Source organism: Montipora foliosa, chromosome 9, assembly GCF_036669935.1.
Source record: "Montipora foliosa isolate CH-2021 chromosome 9, ASM3666993v2, whole genome shotgun sequence".
NCBI lineage: Eukaryota > Metazoa > Cnidaria > Anthozoa > Scleractinia > Acroporidae > Montipora > Montipora foliosa.
In genome coordinates, this window is record NC_090877.1 from 3,747,457 (window position 1) to 3,769,956 (window position 22,500).

At 38.4% G+C, this 22,500-nt stretch overlaps 1 protein-coding gene and 1 long non-coding RNA gene across 5 annotated transcripts in view; one reads left to right on the forward strand and one right to left on the reverse strand.

Annotated features, from left to right (window-relative positions):
• The window catches only part of LOC137970781 (uncharacterized), a 25,138-nt gene extending 21,513 nt beyond the window's left edge, over positions 1–3,625 (reverse strand). For all 3 annotated transcript variants that reach the window (XR_011116865.1, XR_011116866.1, XR_011116867.1), the window contains exons 1-3: positions 3,547–3,625; positions 3,257–3,317; positions 1,618–1,684 (exon numbers count right to left, since the gene is read on the reverse strand). This is a non-coding gene — a long non-coding RNA (uncharacterized lncRNA). The remainder of the gene's footprint in view (positions 1–1,617; positions 1,685–3,256; positions 3,318–3,546) is intronic.
• The window catches only part of LOC137970779 (myosin heavy chain, striated muscle-like), an 81,374-nt gene that overhangs the window by 4,584 nt on the left and 54,290 nt on the right, over positions 1–22,500 (forward strand). For both annotated transcript variants that reach the window (XM_068817342.1, XM_068817341.1), the window contains exons 3-20: positions 2,131–2,315; positions 3,835–3,934; positions 4,547–4,642; positions 5,248–5,311; positions 5,425–5,523; positions 6,987–7,093; positions 8,300–8,438; positions 9,329–9,447; positions 10,083–10,232; positions 10,334–10,504; positions 11,658–11,964; positions 12,056–12,108; positions 12,784–12,989; positions 13,985–14,105; positions 15,232–15,368; positions 16,242–16,323; positions 20,426–20,485; positions 21,438–21,551. In XM_068817342.1, coding sequence (XP_068673443.1) covers positions 2,131–2,315; positions 3,835–3,934; positions 4,547–4,642; positions 5,248–5,311; positions 5,425–5,523; positions 6,987–7,093; positions 8,300–8,438; positions 9,329–9,447; positions 10,083–10,232; positions 10,334–10,504; positions 11,658–11,964; positions 12,056–12,108; positions 12,784–12,989; positions 13,985–14,105; positions 15,232–15,368; positions 16,242–16,323; positions 20,426–20,485; positions 21,438–21,551 — 2,310 coding nt within the window. The remainder of the gene's footprint in view (positions 1–2,130; positions 2,316–3,834; positions 3,935–4,546; positions 4,643–5,247; positions 5,312–5,424; positions 5,524–6,986; positions 7,094–8,299; positions 8,439–9,328; positions 9,448–10,082; positions 10,233–10,333; positions 10,505–11,657; positions 11,965–12,055; positions 12,109–12,783; positions 12,990–13,984; positions 14,106–15,231; positions 15,369–16,241; positions 16,324–20,425; positions 20,486–21,437; positions 21,552–22,500) is intronic.

The following is a 22,500-nucleotide window of genomic DNA, read 5'->3' on the forward strand; positions in this document are numbered from 1 at the left end:
CCTGATCACTGCTGCATTTTGGATTAAAAAACTGCCCCAATCCTTAATCCTCTACCTTGACCAAAATAATATTTTTCAGTTCCATGCCACCATCTGATAAAATTTGCCCAACTGTCCATAGTATTTTAAGCTTCTCACTTAAAACATTGGATTGGTGCAGCAACAGTTTTCTGGCTGAAGTGGAATCCTCGTTTGCTACTCACTAAATCAAGAAGTTCCTGTTGCTTTTCATCCTTGATGAATCTCATTGGAGCAAGATTTTTCTGTCCTTTCCATCACATGAATTTTAGTTCTAAGTAATTTAAATTTTTTCCCTTTCATTAAAGCCTATAAGTAATGATCCGTGTAAGGTGGATAGCAATTTCCTTTGTTATGCGGCAACGGGGCTTTCCCCACATAGGAATGTTATCATTTTTACACAGAGAATGCATAAACCTACAGGAAGGCAGTTAACGCAATAAAATTCATTTACAGCCCACTTTGAAAGGGTTTTTTTTTTGTGTTAAAAGATTTTGACCAATCACAAGAGTTGAAAACAAAAGCCAAGAAACGTTTACAATTTTACATGTTCCCCACATACGATTTCTGTGGAATTCATTTAAACTGAGACCAGATGAAAGATGGAAGATGGTTGGAAAGTAAGGATGAATATAATACTGCTTTATGAAGTTTTGTTAACCATTTTCTGTTTAAGCCAATCAGAAGTAAGTACAGACAATAGAAAAGTTATCACCTTTTTGCATACCAACTGAATTCCAACATGTTTGTTGCCATTGTTGCTATCGTTCTTATCTGGACCGTTTCTTAAATAGTTAGGACTTGGATCGAAATGTTTATTAAAACTTTAGAGGATAAACATCATTAATCGTACATTTTGAGCAATCAAGTGTCCATTTTCTCATATAAATGAAATAAAATTGTACTGTACAGTATGTGATGAATGAGAGAGGGAACACTGGAGTCTTAAAAAAACTGCAAGACCACCAAAAAAAATGACTCAAAATGGAAAAACTGCTATGCATTTTGATCAAATTTGAAAACCACAATCAAAATCATCAAAACCATAATCAAACTAATTCTTTGGTATTACATGGAGCATATGATGACTTTGAGTCAGTGTTAGGAGGCTAATTTACGAATAGAAAGCAATGTGGTAGAATTAGGACGCTGCCAACAAACATAATTGCTGAGTGTACAGTGATCCGAAAAACCACTTGAATTTTTGACAAAACCCGAAAAGCTAATGCAAAAATGGGAAAGCTGCAACAGATACGTACTAAAACTGAAAAACAGTGAAAAAACCAAAAAAGTGATATAAAAAAAGGCCAAAACCAAAAAGCTCAATGCTCCCCTCCCTCCACCCCCTAGTGAGGCATTGAATGAACCCTTTCACTCCCAAAAGTGATTAGTATGTAACTTCTCCTTATAATATCAATTCACTATTCAGCAGACAGGTGTTGGGAATGAATAAACTTATCAGTCAGATGGTGTTATTTTGATCAAACTCAAATTCTCTTTACTAATATAAAAGGGAATGTATAGCAGCTAGAAAGGAGAATTGCTAATCAGATATTGGGAGTGAAAGAGTTAAATTAATGGTACCGGTATCTCCCATACCTTATTTCCTCTTCTAGTATTCCAAATGCTTACCCCCAAATCAGTGAAATCCTTCAGAACATAAAACCTATAGAAATAGGAATTATTAATAATTTTTTGTTGCCATGAAAATTGTGTAGAACTTAATACAAAAATGAACTGGAATGTCAATGAGTACACATGTAGTGTTATTGGTGATTTCTCAAGAAAATGGTGAAAAGGGATCTAGCCATAGTCTCTTTTTTTCTCTGTCATGTTTCTGGAACACAGTAAGCTCAGATAGTTTGAGCTCTCGTGGCCTGTGAAGGACTGATTTTTCATCATCCAAACTACATGAACCCTTCCCACCCTCCCACAGATAATCAAAAATTTTTTTTTTTACTCTGACCAGGGCTGCAAATCTTCCAGTTAATTTAAACTTTAGATGTACAGCTGTAAGACCTCCCTCTTCTTTAAAATTTGCAGCAATCTTCTTTTTGGATTGTGCTTTCTTTTTTACCCGAGCCTAGTCTTGATTTTCTGTTTCTCCTGCAGACATATTCTGGTTTGTTTTGCGTGGCCATCAACCCTTATCGCCGAATCCCCATTTACACTGAAAAGATTGTGTTTGCGTACAGAGGAAAACGTCGCCCAGAAATGCCTCCTCACATCTTCTCTATCTGTGACAATGCGTACCACGATATGTTACAAGATCGTGAAAACCAGTCTATGTTGATCACGTGAGTATTCTTATTCTTATGGTATTCTTATTTTTAATCTCAAATAGTACATTATCTATGACTGGCCAATTTAGCAGGTCGCATTTTACAGAGCATTCAAACTGCAACAGGTTTAAAACACAGGTCACATTTCGCAGGTCACTTGTTACAGGTCATTGTTTTACCTATACTAAAGCAACCCAAAACCTTCAAATTGGCTAACCTTTGACCTAAATATCGTTTTTAGACCTAATGAGACCTACTGAGGTCTAAGTTTAGCACTGGTAAAGGTTTTGTTAACAAGAGACCTGGGAAAAGTCACCTGTACCTTAAACCTGCCATTCAAACCTTTTACCCCTGAACCTTTTACCACTGAATCAGTCCCCATAAACAAGTAAAATCATCTGGCATTAGACGAAGTAAAATCTGTGAAATCTCTTTGGGAGGAATAGGTTAAAAGGAATTACATGTACATAGCTTTCATTTCAAGTGGAGGTAGATTGTTATTGCTCATTGTTTTCAACTGAGTGTTGACAATGTGTGAGCCATGCAAGCCAGCATGGCGAGCCTTTCAAGTCAAAATGGGTGCTTAAACTTAATGACAGTTTATCAGCACTATTTGAAATGGATGCTTAGACTTAAATCTGAAATTTGCATGGCTTGCATGAATCGCTGGCTCGCAGATTGTCCAGGCCCTTTTCAACTATTGTATAAAAAAACGTGTTAGCAAGCCACAAATACAACGTTTATTTATTTATTTATTTATTCCTTCATTTATTTATTGAAAGTATCCACCTATAGACATATGTGTAGGTTTACAAAATAAATAGCTTAGCTTTAATACAAAAATATAAAATGAGACAAGTAAAGTACCTTGGTACATCTCAAAAGGGACAAATATCGTGAACGTTAGTCAGTTATCAAGACCCAACAGCAAGAAGGCAAAATATTAGCTAACTCACCTTTAAAAAGTCCTATTTGTGTAGGTGAAAAAATTTCCTCAACTTCTCGACAAAGTATATCCTGCAAATAAGTCAAGTCAAGTCAATCTTTATTTATACACGGGAAACTCCTCAGGATTTATGAAATATTATAAAATATATACAGTACATATACACTTCTATGTACAATGCAACAGATCTACCAATAAACACTCTAGTATAAATCTTATAAAGCCTATTTGCATCTGAATAACTTCCATTGTCTTCTGTTTTTTTTTTGTTTTTGTTTTACACTGTGCTTCAAGCAACACCTTCAGAACAATTCCATTTGGTCCAAAAGTTGTTAGTTTTTCGTAGATTTTCACAGCTTATTCTGTTGTTGACTTGTGCACATTATAATTCATGATACATGAAGCTCATAACTAGTTCATTAGTACAATTCATTACGAGATACATGACATATGGATTGTTTTCTGCTCTGAACGTGTACAGGTGTGGTAAATTCGTTGTCAAAGTTACGTGTTTATTTACTTTCGTTGCTTCACTATACATAAAATTTACTTTGATGGCGACAAAATGCTTTCCTGATTTGTTGACAGTGGAGAGTCTGGTGCAGGAAAGACCGAGAACACAAAGAAAGTTATCCAGTATTTGGCCCATGTGTCTGGACAAACCAAACCTGGAGATCACAAGGACGGGGTGAGCAGCAACGACTTCTAACTATGAATTCCTAACTCAACAAAACTGGTGTAGATGTTCAATGCGTTATTCACATGTACTTACTAAAAAGTACGACCACATCAGCTCTGCTGATGCTGTTATTGTTATTGTTATTGTTAAATGTTTTTGTTATTGTTATTACTTTCAACCACTTTTTGCGAATCGATTGTTATTAGCTGTTATTGTGAGAAATCTATTAATTAAAAGTATCTTTATTTGTTATTGTTATTATTATTATTATTATTATTATTATTATTATTATTATTATTAAAACCTTAATATTGGTATCCAGGGTGCTGTGACCAATTGCAAGCTGGTGTAATCTCTTGATTTGGTCACCATTGTGCACTTGGCAGTTGTCACATTTGTAATTTAGAGCTCTAGGCGGTCCTTAGGCGACATTTTTTCTTCAGTCCTTGGTCATTACCTTCATCTTGCGTACTGTTGTCTCGTTCCTTGGAAGAAAATTCCCCTGGCGCCCATACTACTGTTTTTCACGACTTTTGTTCTGTGGTACGTTGTACTACATAAGCACATGTTTATGTTTTATGTTGTCAATGCTGATATCATGTAATTGAACGTTGTCTACAGGGAGGCTCACTGGAAGACCAGGTTGTACAAGCAAATCCAATTCTGGAAGCCTATGGTAATGCCAAGACGCTGAGGAATAACAACTCCTCCAGATTTGTGAGTACACGGAATAAAGTACAGACTTTTATTGCATCACTGTCTCACTGCATTTATAAACATGTAGATCAACAGCTCAGCAAAAGCAAAGTCAACGTGTTCATCATTAAATATGAAATTATTAAAAAACTTAACTTTTGAAAATAAGTTTGTAATGAGTACTTTAATGACATGTGACCTTGAAAGACCAAAATATTTAATATCGTAAGTGTCAGATGATCTAAATTCACGAATATTCCAATACTATTTTCTTTAACAAATTTTGTGAAAAATGGTATTGGAATATTTTCATTTTGCAGACTGATTTTTTGCATTCATTAACTTGCTCAAATGAAATCAACAGTTTGGTATTTTACTGTTGTCTGTCATATTTGCTGCCATAGTTACAAGATTGTTCAGAACGCACCAAAGAAACTTGATCAAACACAGCCAGTTGTAATGCTCAATTTGACATGTACATTGGAAAGAATGAAAAATGAAACAGTTGGCTGGAATTTGAACTTCGGTAGTCTATATAATTAAGCAATTAAGGCACAGTAAGTGAATTATGGACTTGGTATTTAGTCTCAGTTAGAATGCTCAACCTTTCCTTCTCTTTCCTTTAGGGAAAATTCATCCGTTGCCACTTTGGACCTCAGGGAAAGCTTGCAGGAGCAGATATTGAATCATGTATGATGATTCCAAATTTGTTTGTTGTGGTAGAAAGATATGCCATACCCTACTGGTTAGATTACAACACTGAAAGTTACCATCATGGTAAATATTTTTCTCCTTTTTCTCAGATTTGCTGGAAAAGTCACGAGTGGTTTTTCAACTAGAGGGTGAAAGAAATTACCACATTTTTTATCAGCTTTTGTATGGTGCTGGGAAGCAGTATCACGGTTTGTTGAATTTTATGTTTATATATATACCTTAGCTTATTGAATGAATGGTTTAACATTATAATATGCACTGATAGAGCAGTTTTCAATTGAGTGTTGTAAAACCAAAACCAAAGTAATTACTTTGGCCAATCAAAAAGTTCAGAGACAATCCAGTAAACCAATCAAAACTCGAAGTAATTACAAGTAGCTGACACAAAGCGCGGGAAAATTTGCACGCGCGAGCCGCAATTGGTTTTGGTTTCACTTCTGATTGCATGGTTGAAAAAATGGCGCGAGAACTTTGAACCAGTCACTGAGTGAAGTAATCATAAACCAAAGTAATTCACTAATTACTTTCGACACTCAATTGAAAACTGCTCTATTTGCCGAGATGCATAGTAATTAATGTCACAAATTGTACAAGCAACAGAGCAAGGAAAAATGCAAGCAAGGTGACACTTAACAGTGTATTACCTTCACATATTTTGTGTATTCTCTTGACCAAATATGGTATTTAAAATGCCATAATAATGGAATAGTAAACAAATTTAATTCCCTGCAGTTATCTAACAGTAACTTTGTTTTGGCAAGTACCCAGCCTCATTGTTCCTTTAAGCTGTTTCTGCTGATTTTCAAATAAAATAGCCCTCCTGTTTACCTGCACTGTGAAACACTTTCCAACTTTCAACTTTCAACCCTTAAGCTGATGATTAATTAATTAACAGGGTTTAACTCTGTTCAACATTTGCGTGTTAGTTGCTTTTTAAGACTGAGTGGAAAATGATGAATGAATTAATTAATTCTGTTTAACTGCTGGCAACGTGTTGGAATGTTCGTTCAATGAGTTGGGTCTGAAACACAGGTCACATTCCACAACTAAGCAATGTTTTGAAATTTGACAAGTGCAATTTGAGAACTTTCAAAACATCACTGACGTGCCCGTAAATCTTGAAATGCACAAGCAACTTAATTTGTGCAATAATTATTTAGTTATTTATTTATTATATAGTCCACAAAATAACTCCATTTCTGTTTCCATAGCAACTTCCATGTTACACTCTATAACTTCTTTCACACTCATCATTGCATTTGTCATTGATCAATCAGAAATGCAATAATCAAGTATATAAATAAATCTGAATATTATACAGTGTTAAGCATGAATTTAAATTTTGATTTGTTGTCAAGTTTCCCTTCACATGCATGTGCGCTAAAGTCATCACAAAGTTAATCAAGACAACTGGACGGGACATCTTTCACTTCCTAAAAAAAATTAATTGTAGACTGTGTAACAAGCATTCTGGCTGATGTCTGCCACAAAGCATTGTAAATTAGTCCTACAAAGCCCTTAGGGGAGAGACTAGTAGATTCACTTCACTTCACTTGGCTTAACTACTAATTAAAATTTATTTTAAAAATCTCTTACTTCCAGTTCATTTTGTGAAAACTGCTTACTAAATTAGTGTACAACTTCGATTCAGATAAACTTCTCATTGAGTCGACAAAGTCTGGTGACTATGAAATCCTCAAGAAAGGTGCAGAAAAGGCTGATGGAATCAATGACGTTGAGGAATTCAATGTTACAGAGGTAGGTAAAAAATTTGTGCATTTAATTTTTATTTCAAAAATTTCCCAACTTACAAGTAAAAAACAAAGTAAAAAAAAAAAAGACAAAGTAACAATCAAACCAAAGGTAAGCTTCGTATTTTATTTACCTTACGCTATGTGTTTTAATGGAACCCCATATCATCGAGTAAAATAGACTGGCGTTTGCTAGTGTAAAACCTACAAGTCTCACTCTCAAGTGGGAAAGATTAAGGCTAAGGCACTAGTTACAAGGCTAAAATGGAATATCATGGGAGGCAGAGTTAGTGCAGGGATAAGGCATTTGTCTTCCAACGTGCCTTGGATCAATTCCCAGACCTCAAGCCTGTTGTGGGTTGAAGTTTCCTGTTATTTAGCTTCAGGGCCTATATGTAATTAGGTAACTGTATTGTGGATGCGTTTTCCTTGGGGTGCCGGGATGGCGCAGTGGTGAGAGCACTTGACTCCCACCAAATGTGGTCTGGTTTTAATTAATTCCCAGACTCGGCATCATATGTGGGTTGAGTTTGTTGGTTCTCTACTCTGCACCGGGAGGTTTTTCTCCGGGTAAGTACTCCAGTTTTCCCGTCTCCTCGAAAACCAACATTTGACTTGATCTCCCTTAATTGTTGATTTCAGTTTACAGTGTCCCTAGACCCTTAAAAAAAGTTCCTTTCCTTTCCTTGTTCTTGAAAATAAAGGTGATGGTGATGATTATTGTTACTATTAATTCCTAATTTACTTTATCCCTGTTTTCAAAGCATTAACTCTCCTGAAGTACAAGGTCTTTTTTCAAATTCACTCTAACTTGGATTTGCTTTCAAGCCAATGGTGGCTTTAAATGGCCCATGAAGGTGTCATAATGCTTATCTCGTAGTGCAATGTGCAACTTCAACATTTAAATGAAATGAAATGAAATGAAATAAATTTATATTTGAAGTGCGGGTTATAGAGGAATGAGAGAAGTAATCAGTAGATCGCACTTTCCTAGACATTCAATTGTGTGGCAAAGTGCAAGGATTACTTCACTCAAATGAAGATACAGTGAATCAATGGGGTCATGACTCCTGCTTTGGTGAAATTAAATCTACATGTATGCATGGCATTCTTGGTAGGGAAAGAATAATTACTAAAGACGACATAGTTTTTGAGAGGATGTTTATGTTCTTAAAGAGCTGATGGTTTTTTATTGTACAAATTCTTTTTACAGGAAGCTGCTAATGTGCTGGGGTTCACTGAAGAAGAAAAGTTTGCCATGTATAAAATCTGTGCTGCATGCCTTCACTGGGGTAACTCCAAATTTAAACAGAGGCCCAGAGAGGAACAAGCAGAGGTGGCTGACCCCAAAGGTAAAATGCGAGAAGTAATCAGAAACAACTGCGAGTGATTTATCAGGGTATTCAGACACTGAGAAGAGCCAAGTGCTGTTATTGTTTTGAGGCATATGGATACTGTGATGAAGCATGAAGCACGAGTTTTTGATACGTATGCTTCTCAATGAAGCAATACCAAATTGTCATGTCTGTTCTTTATAAATGTTATTAGCCATCAAGGCAAATGCAGTTACTGGTTTGCCAACTCTCCCTGATATGGAACAAATACCCCGGTATCCCGAACTAGTCATCTAATCGAGATCCCAGATAAAAATGACTTTAGACCTTTTAAAGACTTTGCTCCATTGTAGGCTCAAATCGCATCCCCAAGTTAAAAGAATTTCAATGCTTTCATACTTCTTTTCACTGTAACTTGATGCATTTCTTCATCTCTGAGTTTCAAACACGTTGACAGAAACTAAACAAATTGACTTTCTTTATCTTCGTTTGTTATCACGGCCATATAACTGATTGTCCAGGAGGCCATGAGTAGGAGCTTTGCCTCTCCCTTACAAGCCCTATGAGTCAACCTTTGCGGGTATCTTTCTATGTTTAGAATGCCACGAGTTCTTCAGCTCTGCATGCACTGTTCAGAATGACCAATCAGTATAAAGTTATTGTATTGTATATTGATGATACAGTACTTTTACAAAAACTTTGAACGATAATTATCATTAAGTTACCGTTTGCTCTTATTCAAGAATTATTCTCAGTGGATACAAAAACAAATTTGAAAAAGAATTGATTTCCAGCGAATTGTGGCTTTGACAGAATGACAGAATTTTTACTCACTAGGAATTTTGCTGTCGTGGTAGCAGTAATTTTGTTGCTTTGGTGACAAAACTATTTTTTCCCCTTTCTTTTAGACCTGGATAAAGTGTCATTCTTGCTGGCAATTTCACAAACAGACTTTGGAAAGTCCATCGTTAAGCCACGAATCAAAGTTGGTCGTGAGTTTGTAAACCAGGGCAGAAATCTCCAACAGGTGATTACAAAATTCAAGTAAAAGTGAATTTCCCACTGTTTGAAGATTTCGTTAACCCATTGGATGCATGGCACGGGCTTTGAATAACTGAGGAGAAAGTGCTGCTCTTGTAATGACATATCTGCAAATGGTTAGATTCTCCAGTCTTCTCGAATAAGGACAATATGCATTGTAGGCCCTGTCTCACAAGCCTTTATAATGTTCATAATCCTGTGGGATGTAAACAAACCCACATACCATTTGCAAAGAGTACAGTGTAGGGCTATGGGATATCATGGTTGGGAAGGTAAATGCTCGAAGATTCTAGCTACATCAAGCTACTCTAAAATCAGAGGGTAAATAAAGATGTGATGATGATGATAATGATGATATATGATTGACTCTCGAACTGCCACAGTGTGCCAATGCTCAGAGCATTATTTTGGTTTACTTATTAAGAAGTTTTAAGCCTATTTGTAGAAAGTATTAGTGTCCAATAATACCTGAATACATAACAGTTAAGGTTAATTTTACTTCTGTTGGGGTTTTTGCGCTAACTTCTTGGTCGTGTCGAGAAATGTAGATCTCATTGTAAAATGAATGCATGTTAGTAAACATTTTAAACTTCTTGAATGTTAATTGAATGCTTTACTCAGGTAACCTATTCCATCGGTGCTCTCAGCAAGTGTATCTACGAGAGGATGTTTTTGTGGCTTGTTGATAGAATTAACAAAACTTTAGAGACCAAGGAAAGGCGCGCCTTTTTCATCGGTGTGCTGGACATTGCTGGTTTTGAGATCTTTCAGGTGAGATGCAAGTTGTAACAGATACACAATGTCATGTAGGTTGCACAAGTTGCTTGATAATAATAATTGACTGTGTGGCTTTACCGTCTGCTGTTTTCTAGTTCAACACCTTTGAGCAGCTTTGTATCAACTTGACCAATGAGAAACTACAGCAGTTCTTCAACCACCACATGTTTGTCCTGGAGCAGGAAGAGTACAAACGTGAAGGCATCGAGTGGGATTTCATCAACTTTGGCCTTGACTTGCTTCCCACTATTGAACTTATTGAAAAGGTAAATTTGCTGCATTTACCCTAAGCTATCTTACCCTACTATGACGAAATTCACATCTTTCCTATCTAAGCCATTTTAAGACATAATCTTGTAGTCTGTACGAGAAGTAGAATGCTGTTTACTATTTTCAAATATCTCGTTTTGTTCCAGAGATATTCGTTTTTAAAATATGCAAATTAGCCTAGTGATGACGTCATAAACTCAACCGCATTTTGATCAAATATGATGACAAAGATATCTCGGAAAATTTGTATAAAAATGCTTGATTCTTTGCAGGAAGAGTCTAGTAAATGTGCTCCACATTACGCGCATATCAGTTTTGTTACCATGGCAACATACTGGGGTCCAGACCTCCCTGATTTTAAAGGCTTTCCTGGCCACCTTTGGTGTTCTATTTTGATATTTGCCAATGTTGCCTCGTCTGCATGATCCTGCAAGCATGAAAATATGTTAGGTTGAGTTTGTGACCTTGTTAAATGTTTTTCTAGCTTAAGATCACCAAAATATTGAAATAAGGTTGGAGGGAACTGGAAAAGAGTGAGTTGTCATGGGAACCAATTTTACAGCCGTAGGTGTGTTGCCTGTAGAACTATTAGCCTACCAAGTTTCAATGGTCTCTGAAGCAAATTGACCTAGTTAGCTCTATTTATATACTTGATTTTATACTGGGTTGAGTGAATGACATCATCAATCCTCTCGTTTGCATATTTTACACATTTTTCAAACTTAAATATCTCCAGAACCAATGCAGATATTTCCAAACGGTAAACAGGGTTTGTAATCTTTCCTGGAATTCTATATGATAAACCTAAAAACTCAAGGGAAAAAAAAGTTGATCATAGTAGCACTTTAACCTTTACCGTTACCTTATTGTTGGAAATAAGTAGCGAAAGTTTTGACTTACGGGGACACCCGGTGTTGGATGTCAAAATTTGGCATGCACCTAATTAGGTCCATTTCTGGACGTACAGTGTTCTGTCAGTGTTTTTAGGTGGCCTCCATATTACCTAATTAACATCAAATTAAAAGCATGTAAAAAGAACAATAAAAAGTAAACTGAACATCATTATTGTCATGTACATTGTTTGACAGTCAAATCTTAACCAAAATATGCCTTAATTACAATAATTATTATCGTGCTTTGCTATTTCAGCCGATGGGAGTGTTTGCTATTCTGGAAGAAGAGTGCATTGTTCCCAAGGCGACAGACATGACCTTCTTGCAAAAAATGCACAACAACCACGAAGGCAAGCATCCCAAATATGCCAAGCCAAGAATCACTGGCAAAAGCGCAGTCAACTACCACTTTGAAGTTGCTCACTATGCTGGCACTGTAGGCTACAACGTGGATGGCTGGTTGGACAAGAACAAAGATCCAATCAATGAGGCTGTTGCGGGACTGTTCGCCAAGTCAAGTGACCCATTCATTGCCAACCTTTTCAAGGACTATGCCACAGAATGTAAGCACCACCTGTATTAAAAGTAAAGTGCTGATTATTTATGCCATGTGTTGTTATGCCCTGTGGGTTAATTATATATCTTTCTGTTCAGCACACGCCAGAGGAAAGGGAGGCAGTTTCCAGACTGTCAGCAGCAAACACAAGGTATACAGTGGCTGTTCAGCCATTTTCCAGTGGTTCTTAGCATGTAAAGTGACAGTGAGAAAGTGATGATAATTTGTTATGGGTATGCCTTGCGTCATTACATAATGGTCTGGCCTTATGTGTGACTCTCCACCACATTGGTGGTGAAACCAAAAATTGAACGGGAGTGCAACATATTTCAACAAATAAAATTACTGTAACTGGATGCATAGAAAACACTAACTTTCTTACTAGGTGAAACGTGATGTTTCGGTTGTGCTGGTAAAACTAAACGTTAATTTCAATTTCAAATTTGTGTGTTTTACCCGAAAAAAGTTAGTGTTTTTTAATATGACAAAACGCAAAAGCCTCAAGGATACTCAGTTTGTTGAACTTTTGCCGCATTTCAGTTGCACTTTAGTTAATGAAATTTCACAAGTCGAAGCCAAATTTTTTGGCCTCTTTTTTGTCTTATTGGCTGCACTAATTTTATTGTGTAATGGCAGTTCATTTTGGAAGTTAAGTGCCATAAATTTGCTTTTACTTGCTTTTTGGCGAGATAGCTGAACTACAAAATACCACCTATGGCTACTATTTTTACAGCCCCTTATTAACTAATGTAATACAGAGCTTAGGATAAGCCAGCTTCATAGAAGTTTTTTTTGGAATGAGCTCAAGTTAATCTTGTATCTTTAGGAATCTCTGGGACGGCTCATGGACACACTTTATAGCACATGCCCACATTTTGTACGCTGCATTGTTCCTAATGAGCATAAGAAGGCAGGTGTGATCGAGTCAAGCCTGGTCTTGCACCAGCTTAGATGTAATGGTGTGCTGGAGGGAATCCGTATCTGTCGCAAAGGCTTCCCTAACAGAGTTCCCTTCCAGGAATTCCGTCAGAGGTGGGTATGGAAACATGCATTTACTGCTAGGAGAGTCACCCGTAGCCTCCGTTATGCAACACCTGTTACCTTTGGTAATTTATCTAACATGGTACTGAAAAGAACCCCCATGCTGTCTGTTAACAGTAGGGGTTGTTACTTCTACAGTACATGTACATGTAGTCCATACCGTAGTAATCTTTTTGTTATGTGGGTTAGGTGGGTGGGGGAAATGTTGACTTACAAAGTCTACCTGTGGCTGTTTTCATCTCACCCAACAAAACAAGCATGGAAATGTAGATGCATATGTTGTGTACCGTTACTTGTACTGAATACTGTATTTCATTGAATTACAGACCAGTATAACGCACTTTTTGTGGGAGGTGCAGTGGCCTCATGGTTAGTGTGCTTGACTTCGTAGCGAATGGTCCGGGTTCGGGACCTGGCTGGGGACATTGTGTTGTGTTCTTGGGCACTTTACTCTCACGGTGCCTCTCTCCACCCAGGTGTATAAATGGGTACCTACCAGCGAAATGCTGGGGGTAACCCTGCGATGGACTAGCATCCCATCCATTCATGCAACAGGAACCGGGGATAAGCTCTGGCCTGATGGGCCACTAGGCCTGTAAGCTGACTTATAACGCACTTTGAGTAGAGTTACTTGAGATCTTAGTTGTTAAAAGGTCAATAGCACTATCAATTCCGTAAAGTTATCAATGTTTGATAACTTGTTCAGCGGATTTTATTGGCCATCCTTAAATCCATTGGCACCAGTACCGAAAAACTTCCAAAAAACCCACTTTTTTCTAGGTTTTGCACATCAGTGAAATCCATAGAAAATCATGATAATGTCTCGTGAAACCAAGGCTTTGTCTAACGCTGACTGAAAAGTGACCTAATTTAAATATTGCCATTGAGTGTTTTCCTGGTTAAGTCCTGTCCTGTTGTCAAACACTTCTATCAAACCAGCCCTTTTATCGCAGAGTGTAGACATATTGTTTGTTATTCCATTTCAGATACCAGATCTTGGCACCCACTGCTGTTGCTGGTGGATTCGTTGATGGGAAAAAGGCCTGTGAGAAACTCCTGGACGCCATCCAGTTAGAGAAGGCTTCCTACAGGGTTGGATCGAGCAAGGTATTGTTGTGTAATGAATCCTACTTTGTAGGAGAAACTCTTAACTGGGGAGTTGATCACTGGGGATGTCAATTGCAAAATGAAGAATATTTTCTTTAAAAACTGGCCAACAATGACTCTTATTTTAGATTTTTTTTTTTTCAATTTGTGAGTGTTTGTGTGTGTGTTCAGTGTCAACTATGGTGGTGCTCAAAGTTGCTATGAGTAATAACCGATTTCCCAAGGGATACCTCGCATCAACTAGAAATGGTCCTTCCTTTGATCAACTTTGGACCAGCATTCCATTCTGATAAAATTAATGTATATATATTTGGAGTGCAGGTTTTAGACGAAAAGAGAGGCGTGATCCCCGAATTTATCCGGACAAATTAAGCAGTAGACCATTTTACAGTTGTGGCTAAGTTACCAGGCCTAACAATGGAAGCGAGGCTGCCGGTGACCCTGTTTTGATACAAACCTTCATGCTTTTGTAATGTTAATATGGACTAATTAGCGTTACAACCACACAATTTACATGATAAAAGCAGTGAGGTCTGTATCAATGCAAGGTCACCGGCAGCCTCGCAGCCATTCATAGGCTTGGTCGCTGAGCAAACAACTGTAAAATGGCCTATTTTCTCTTAGATACTCTAAGAGACACCTGAGAAATCCAGCTACAATCAGTGGCAAAAGTAGTTGGGGCGTTAGTGTCAGAATGGGCGTGAAAACCTCTCAGACGGCAGAAACTAATCATAACTGTAACGGGTACTCCGGTTTCCCCTCTCCTCAAAAACCAACATTTGACTTGATTTGCTTTCATTGTTCATTTCAGTGGAGGCTAATGCGAGGGAATCTTTTCACAAATGCAAATACTTTTTAATATATTCCCCCGCATTAACCTTCTTTGCAAGCTATTTCCAGTCCAATACTGAGAATACGGATAGGGTCTATTGCTTAAATTGTCCGAATCACAACGAAGATCACTTCTGTCTTTCGTCTTTCTTTCCCTGCTAAAAGACCCATCTTTTCTCTGTCCTGTGTCAAAACTCGCCTCGATTCGACCTCGATCCGCTATGTTGGATAATTCCATTTAAAACGGATTCTCCCAGTTATGTTTGCTCACCGTGACTTTGCTGCTGCTTTCCAGGTATTCTTCAGAGCCGGTGTCTTGGGAGAGTTGGAAGACATGAGAGACGAAAGACTCGCCAAAATAATTTCCATGTTCCAAGCTTACTGCAAGGGTTATCTAATGCGTAAAGAGTACCGCAAAATGTGTGACCAGAGGTAAAATCCACACTTCTGACTTTTGGCAAAGTTTTGTTTTGTACATACATAAACTACACACGGTTTTATGGTAAATGAGGTAAGGTAACGTGCAATAAAGAGCCTCGACCGTGACCTTCGCCGACATGACCTTTGAAACTGAAGGCGAGGCTGTTCAACGATGAGCCTCTTTTTCAAAACGAGTTTAAGTGTTTTCGTTAGCCCTTCTACTTTTCATGCAAGTAAGAACGCGCTTGGAATTCAAGTCTCCTGTTAAGCCTAATGTAAATAATCATTTACAATAACGGGGGTAATTTCCGTGCGATCGGAGACATTAGGGAGCTTTAGCAACGACGACAGGAACGGGAACGAGAACGTCATGTAAAAACATAAATCCACGTTATTGCGATCACTTCGCGACTATTCCAAGCCTTTTAATATGACAAAGGTGTTTCAGTCCCTCAGGAATGAAACTGTTACGAGCGGCGCTTAATTTAGGGGAGAAAAATGAAAATTTATCTCCAGGTGCTGACGTTCTCCATAACACCTCAAACTTGGTAATTTCACGTTGTTGCTTTGCTGACGACGGCAAAGAAATGGACAAAAATTAAAAACGCGCGTGCAGGGCGTGCAAAGCTATTGTTTTTGCCCACTAAATATGCAAATTTGTGACGTTCTCCTTGCCGTCGCCGTTGTCGTTGCTAAAGCTCCCTATTAGAAAATTGTTTTGAAGAGGTAGTGGAAGTGAACTCGAAAATGGCTAAAAGACGAAAAAATCTTGACTTCCATTTTGGCACTCGTTGACTCACAGTCCGTTAGTTTGATCAGATAATTTTACTGCACGGTGTTAGAATGACAACGCATACATTACTCCTTTCAATAATCCTCCCTTAGAATTGGAGTTGCTGTCATCCAACGCAATGTGAGAAAGTATCTGTTCCTAAGAAACTGGTCTTGGTGGAAGCTCTACACAAAGGTAAGCACCTTAAACTGTATCGCAAATACACTATTATGGAAGAGATCAAAACAGAGATGATCAACCAAGCTAATCAGAAATGGCCCTGTCTTTAAGCGCCGTTAAAAAAAATGGTTAACAAAGTTTAAAGATTTGAAGGTATCTATTCACATCAACAAGACATGTTTAATTAAACTAGGTTTAACGAAAGGAAAATCAGTTACAGGACTTTTACATCAGACTCAGATGAGTTTCAATATATGCTTTGAAGTGTGCTAAATTTGTGGTTGACAAAATCAGTATTCATGATTTTAAAAAAAAAACACTTTGAAACCGTGTTTAACTAAACATGTTTAAGACATGGTTAGGTTTCGTGTGAACGGGGCATAAGTTAGTTTTGTTGCTTTTCAGTGGAAGACTTTTTTAACCAATTACAAAGTAGATTGGTTCAAAAAACTAATGGCGCACAAATAAGCTAGTAATTAGTTTTTACACTCAATGAAAACAATCTCTGCATTTGGCGAACATTTACCTCAAACCAGTTCTAAAGACCAGCCTCTCACCTCGGACAAGATATTGCCCTCAATAGCTTTTTCGAGCGAAAGTCACCCTTTCAAGCATTAAATCGGCAAAGTCAATGTTGCGACCGCCATTCTTTTATTCATGTAGTGGATGCTCTGCGGACTATTGTAGCTTGTTTGCATCTTCTGTTTACCTAGTAACTCAGACTGTTCAGAAAAGTGAGCTTTGACTACATCCTGTCATTTTTGTCTCTGAACAATGAAAAGCAATAGCTTCTTTGACACGACAACAGCGCCGGCAACAGAAACGTCACTTCAACTGCAACTTAACGCTGTCATAAGTATTTCGCGATTGTTCAATCTTGTTGATGTTGTACAATATTGGTTAAGTATCCTGTGGCTGGGTTGGTATGAGCGGTTTTGAAGTACGACAGAGAGAGAAAAAAAACCGATTCACAATTTGTGGCACTCGCAATTAGCATTCAAAGATGAAGTAGACAGAAAGCGGAAAAAAAAAGATGACTACTTGACATTTATATAAATTACTTCATTGATAAGTTCAAGTTTCACATCAACAAGTTTTAGTCTGGCGTTTGCCTTTCACCCTAAACGTGACGCTAAGCTATTTTCTCACACAATTCGGGGAGCTACTGTCAAGCTGACAGAGGCGGCGAAGTCTTAAGGTTTGTCAGCAGATTCTTTGGGCTCCCAGCCTGGCTTGACCACCAATTGTATTATTTGTTTTGTATTTTCCGGACTAATTGAATACTCGCGGTTTCGTCAAAATCTGAATTTGGTGTCGTCGCGTTGTTGTGTTGTAAAGCCGGCAGAGGAAATCAACAAAAATGGCTGCCGCACGTGCAGCACGATCTCGAACGATCACGTTTTCTCTTTTAACCAATAACAGGGAGTTCGAGAAACGACGACGGCGACAACAACAACAACGCCACAAGTCAACAACATCATTGGTTGAAATAGGAAAACTAATCGTGCAGCACGCATTTCATTCAACTACGGCGACAGCGGCGAAAACGTCACTTCAAAATGTAACTTCGCACAATCGTAATTCTTTCGCGGTTATTTAATCTCGTTCACTTCGTGGAATGTGGCCGAATTATCCTAAAACTGAATTTATACGAGCGGTTTCAGAGTAAAAATATAGAATGAAAGATTCGCATTTGTACACTCACGTTGTCCTTAAAACCTCAAATTTGGTGATCTCACGTTGTGACGTGAGCACGATTTTCTTTCCTCCTTTAACCAATATTAGGGCCGTTTATACGAGAGAAAATAAGCCGCGGCTAACTCTGGCCGCGGCTTACGTAAGCCGCGAACACCCCGTATAAATGGTACAAAATCTACGTTCACGGCTTTCTCAAGCCGCGGCTTATCCTGGCCGGGGAGTTTATACTCGTATAAATAGTTCCTTTAGCGGCTTACGCAAGCCGCGGCCAGAGTTAGCCGCAGCTTATTTTCTCTCGTATAAACGGCCCTAATATTGATGTTTTGTGGCCTTGTCGTCGCGGTAGCCGTCGTCGTTTCTTAAACTCCCTATTTTTTGGTGTAATCTGCGTAAGGACGACGTGGTATCACCAAATTTGAAGTTTTGACGACAACGTAAGCACTATTAAACACAGATTCTTTTATTCTCAAAGCGAGTCCTCCAAATTTGAAGTTTTGACGACAACGTAAGCACTATTAAACACAGATTCTTTCATTCTCAAAGCGAGTCCTGGTCCACGACCATTCAAATGGAAATGAGTTGCTTATTCTTATGCAAATCAAACTCATTTCCCTTAGAGACAAACAGCAACTCGGAAATGGCCCTTCGCTCTAAATCCTCTCGTACCTATTTTTTAGGATACCTCGATAACATTGTACGACGTAAAAGAGGTGGACAAATCGCGAAAGACTTAATTAACGATAGTGCAAAGTTGCCGTTTGAGCGTTTTCGTCGAAGTCGCCGTCGTAGGTCTGAAAGTCCATAATAATATCCAGTCAGTGGTTAAAAGCGGAAGAATAATCGCGCTCACGTGCTGTACCCATTTTAGGACATAATTTATATCTGTGGCACTCTGCATAACAAAGGTGTGAAATCACAAAATTAGAAGTTTTACGACAACGTGAGCAAACAAACGTGAACCTTGTCCCTGCTGGCCTTTCATATACCGGATCCGAAATAATTAATGTCCACAAAACGAAAGAACGAAGCGAAACATAATTGGCAAGGCCTATTGGGAATAACAATGGTTGTTTTGTCCTCTGCCATTTTTGTCCGGTTTATGAAAGTCTACACCCCTTTTCCCCATGTTTTTACTCTGAAACCGCTCGTACCAATTTATTTTTTGGATAATTCGCCCGCATTGGACGATGAGAACGAGACTGAATAATCGAGAAATATCTTGCGGTGACGTTTTCGGGTTTTGTTGACTCTAATCCCGTCCCGGAAAGAACAAACTGGGGCCGCTTGCTCGAAGCCCGCTGAGCCGTTGGTTAAGAGGTATCAAAACCAATAGGTTTCCATGGTATTTAACGCTGGTTAGCGAGCAACCCGGGCCTGGGGCCCGAAACTTTACGGGCCATTTCGTGTGTCACAATTCGATTCCCTTTTTATTTCAAGAACGGAAAGGATTTAAGTCGTCAAACTTCACAGACGTGTTTCTTTTAATTAGCTTGAAAACATGTTAAACGATCGGCTTTCCAAAGCAAGCAGCTGGCATTTTCACAAATGGCTATAACCTGAATTTATATTTTGAGATTACGTTCTCGTTGCCGTCGCCGTCGTCGTTGCTTTAGGGAGCTTACGAAATGACGACGCCGATGGCAACGACGACGCTACAAAACAATAGGTTTAGTGAGCAAAAACAATGGTTCTGCACGCTCTGCACGTGCGTTTTACATTTTGGTGCATTTCTTTGTCGTCATCTCCTAAATGACGACGTGAAATGACCAAATTCAAGGTTCTGTGGAAGACGTTAGCACATGACGATGAATTTTCAGTTCTCTCTCTACGCTTCCAACCCAATCACACCAGTATAATTCCTCGACAGTTACTACACATTTTTAACACGAAACGACATGAAATAGTTTCGTAGTGATATGAATAACGCGAACTTGTATTTTTAAATAAAGTCCTCGTAGCCGTCGTCGTCCTCGTTTCGTAAGCTCCCTTTTAGTTCCATTAGGGAGCTTACGAAACGACGACGCTACAAAACAATAGGTTTAGTGAGCAAAAATAATGGCTGTGCACGCTCTGCGCGTGCGTTTTACATTTTGGTACATTTCTTTGCCGTCATCTCCTAAATGACGACGTGAAATCACCAAATTCAAGGATTTGTGGAGGACGTTAGCACATGACGATGAATTTTCAGCTCTCTCTACACTTCCAACCCACTCATACCATTTTAATTCCTCTACAGTTACTACACATTTTTAACGCGAAACGACATGAAATAGTTTCGTAGTGATATGAATAACGCGAACTTGTACTTTTAAATGAAGTCCTCGTAACCGTCGTCGTCCTCGTTTCGTAAGCTCCCTATTAATACGCTCCGGAGGTGTGGCGATGACAATTTTTTTCTTGCATTTTTTTGTATTTCTAGGTGAAACCTTTGTTGAACATTGCTCGTGCTGACGAGGAGATGAGGGAAAAGGCAGAAGAGGTAAGTATGTCACGATAATCCCCACCCCCCCCCCCCCTCCCATTATAGTTTGGCTATTATTTTCTCCAAATATCAAATGACTCAGTGATACCAGGCCCTGGTTGCTCGAAGCATAGTTAGCGCTAACCAGGCTTCGAGCAACCGGCCCCTCCCTACCCAAGTTTGGGGAGACAATACGAAAAATTTAGACGTTGAAGACCGCTGTTTTTTATTTTTAGTGGAAATGTTGCAAAGTGGAAAGGCTTTGTTCGAGACGAGTGAAACGATCATCTTTTGTTTCTGTAAACTGTTCCTTAGCGTGTGCTTTTCTGGTTTTCGTTTTTGTGATATCTCCCTTTTAAAGCAGACGTTTCACCCGATGATTTCTTTGCTTAAATTTTGCCCCGAATTTGATGCTTTTTGGGTAAAATATTCCGATGGGTTTCAAGTGTGCCCAGCTCTTGCCTCGCTAACTTTATTCGAAGTTAAAGGGCAATACAAGTCCTTTTACAGGATCTTCACTCAAACTCGTGATGGAATTTCGCATTCAAAGTCTTCTATAGTTGCGCAAACACTGAAGCGAGCGATGAAATCAGATGTCGAAAAATAGACTAAACCTTGATGTGCAGGCGTTGGGTCGAGTTGTTGGTAGTCTGGACATCCTAAATGTTGGAACACATATCAGGTTGATCTCTGAGATCAGCCATCCGTATCAGTGCTTGGAAAAATAATCATTACTTTTATCACACGTTTTGGTGGTTTGTTTGCCCAAAGGAAAACAGTATGTCAACCGTATCATTATTTATCGGAAATGTTTTGCTTTCTTAACAAACAGAAGTCAATTTAAGGCTAACGTCAAACAGGGTTTTATGAAGTGTTGAACTTTACGAACTATTGCAGACAGGAGGCCTTTGATGTAGGTCAGTTTATTGCAATTTTTCTGTTAACGATTTTGGCATCTCTTTAATTTCAGCTCAAGAAACTTCAGGAGCGATTTGCCAAAGAAGAGGAACTCAGGAAGGAGACAGAAGAGAAACTGACCAAACTCATGGAAGAGAAGAACGAGTTGTTCCAAAATCTGCAAAGCGTGAGGAATTTAGTTTTATTTTGAATAAACATTGGCTGCATCGTTTACACTATCTTATTTGCTGTGCGCTACATCATCTATGTTGTTGGCCGTTTGTATGCAGCAAACGACCATTGCGTCTGAAGTGGAAACGGTTTGGAAGACAGACTCTTTCGAGAACGTAACTGGTCATCTTTGACTTCTGCTCGCTCCGAAGGCGGCAATTAAGCGTTAAAACAATGTTGTCCAACTTAAGTTAGCATAAAGTCATCCAACAATTCCAACATGTTTGCCGACACTTGTGATACGCAAAACTCTTGGCTTCACTTGATTATCTTGAACGATGTTCAGGGAAGTTATGCCTGGCTGTGAGTGTACATTAAAATGTGTTATGAGGAGGCATTGATCCGAGGAATTTCAAAAATCTGCGTTGAAAATCAAAGTCAACAGAAGGCAATAGATTCTCCAAAGCAGTCCTTTTTTTTTTTCAATAAAATAAAGCATTAACCTTCAGTTAATAAGAACTTAAAATAACCCAAAGTTTGCTAGCTTTGTTGAATAGTAGTTTTCAACGGACCGTGCTGTTTTGACGAGCAGTCCATTTTACGATGGAATCTTGTTTTTCAGTATAAATATGCCGTAAGCACGTTTTAAAATATTTGATTTAGCGCTAATAGTTGGGTCAAGAGCGTATTCTTTATTTTTAATACTTTCTCCCGTTGAAGGTACTGCTTCTCACTTTTTAGCCCTTATGGTAATTTTGAGTGGCTGGTATACCCTAATTTATTAACTCGAAAACATAATAACAAATTGGGTATAGTTTCCGGCTGTGTACAAATGAAGGTCATTGTCATTAGTCATTGTCAGTACTGCGTAGAAAAAGGAGTTGTGTAGTCGGGTACAAGAGGATGTTTTGCCTTTTGATAGGCCAAAGGTGTAATTTTAAGAATTTTAGGAATTTTTAATGGGT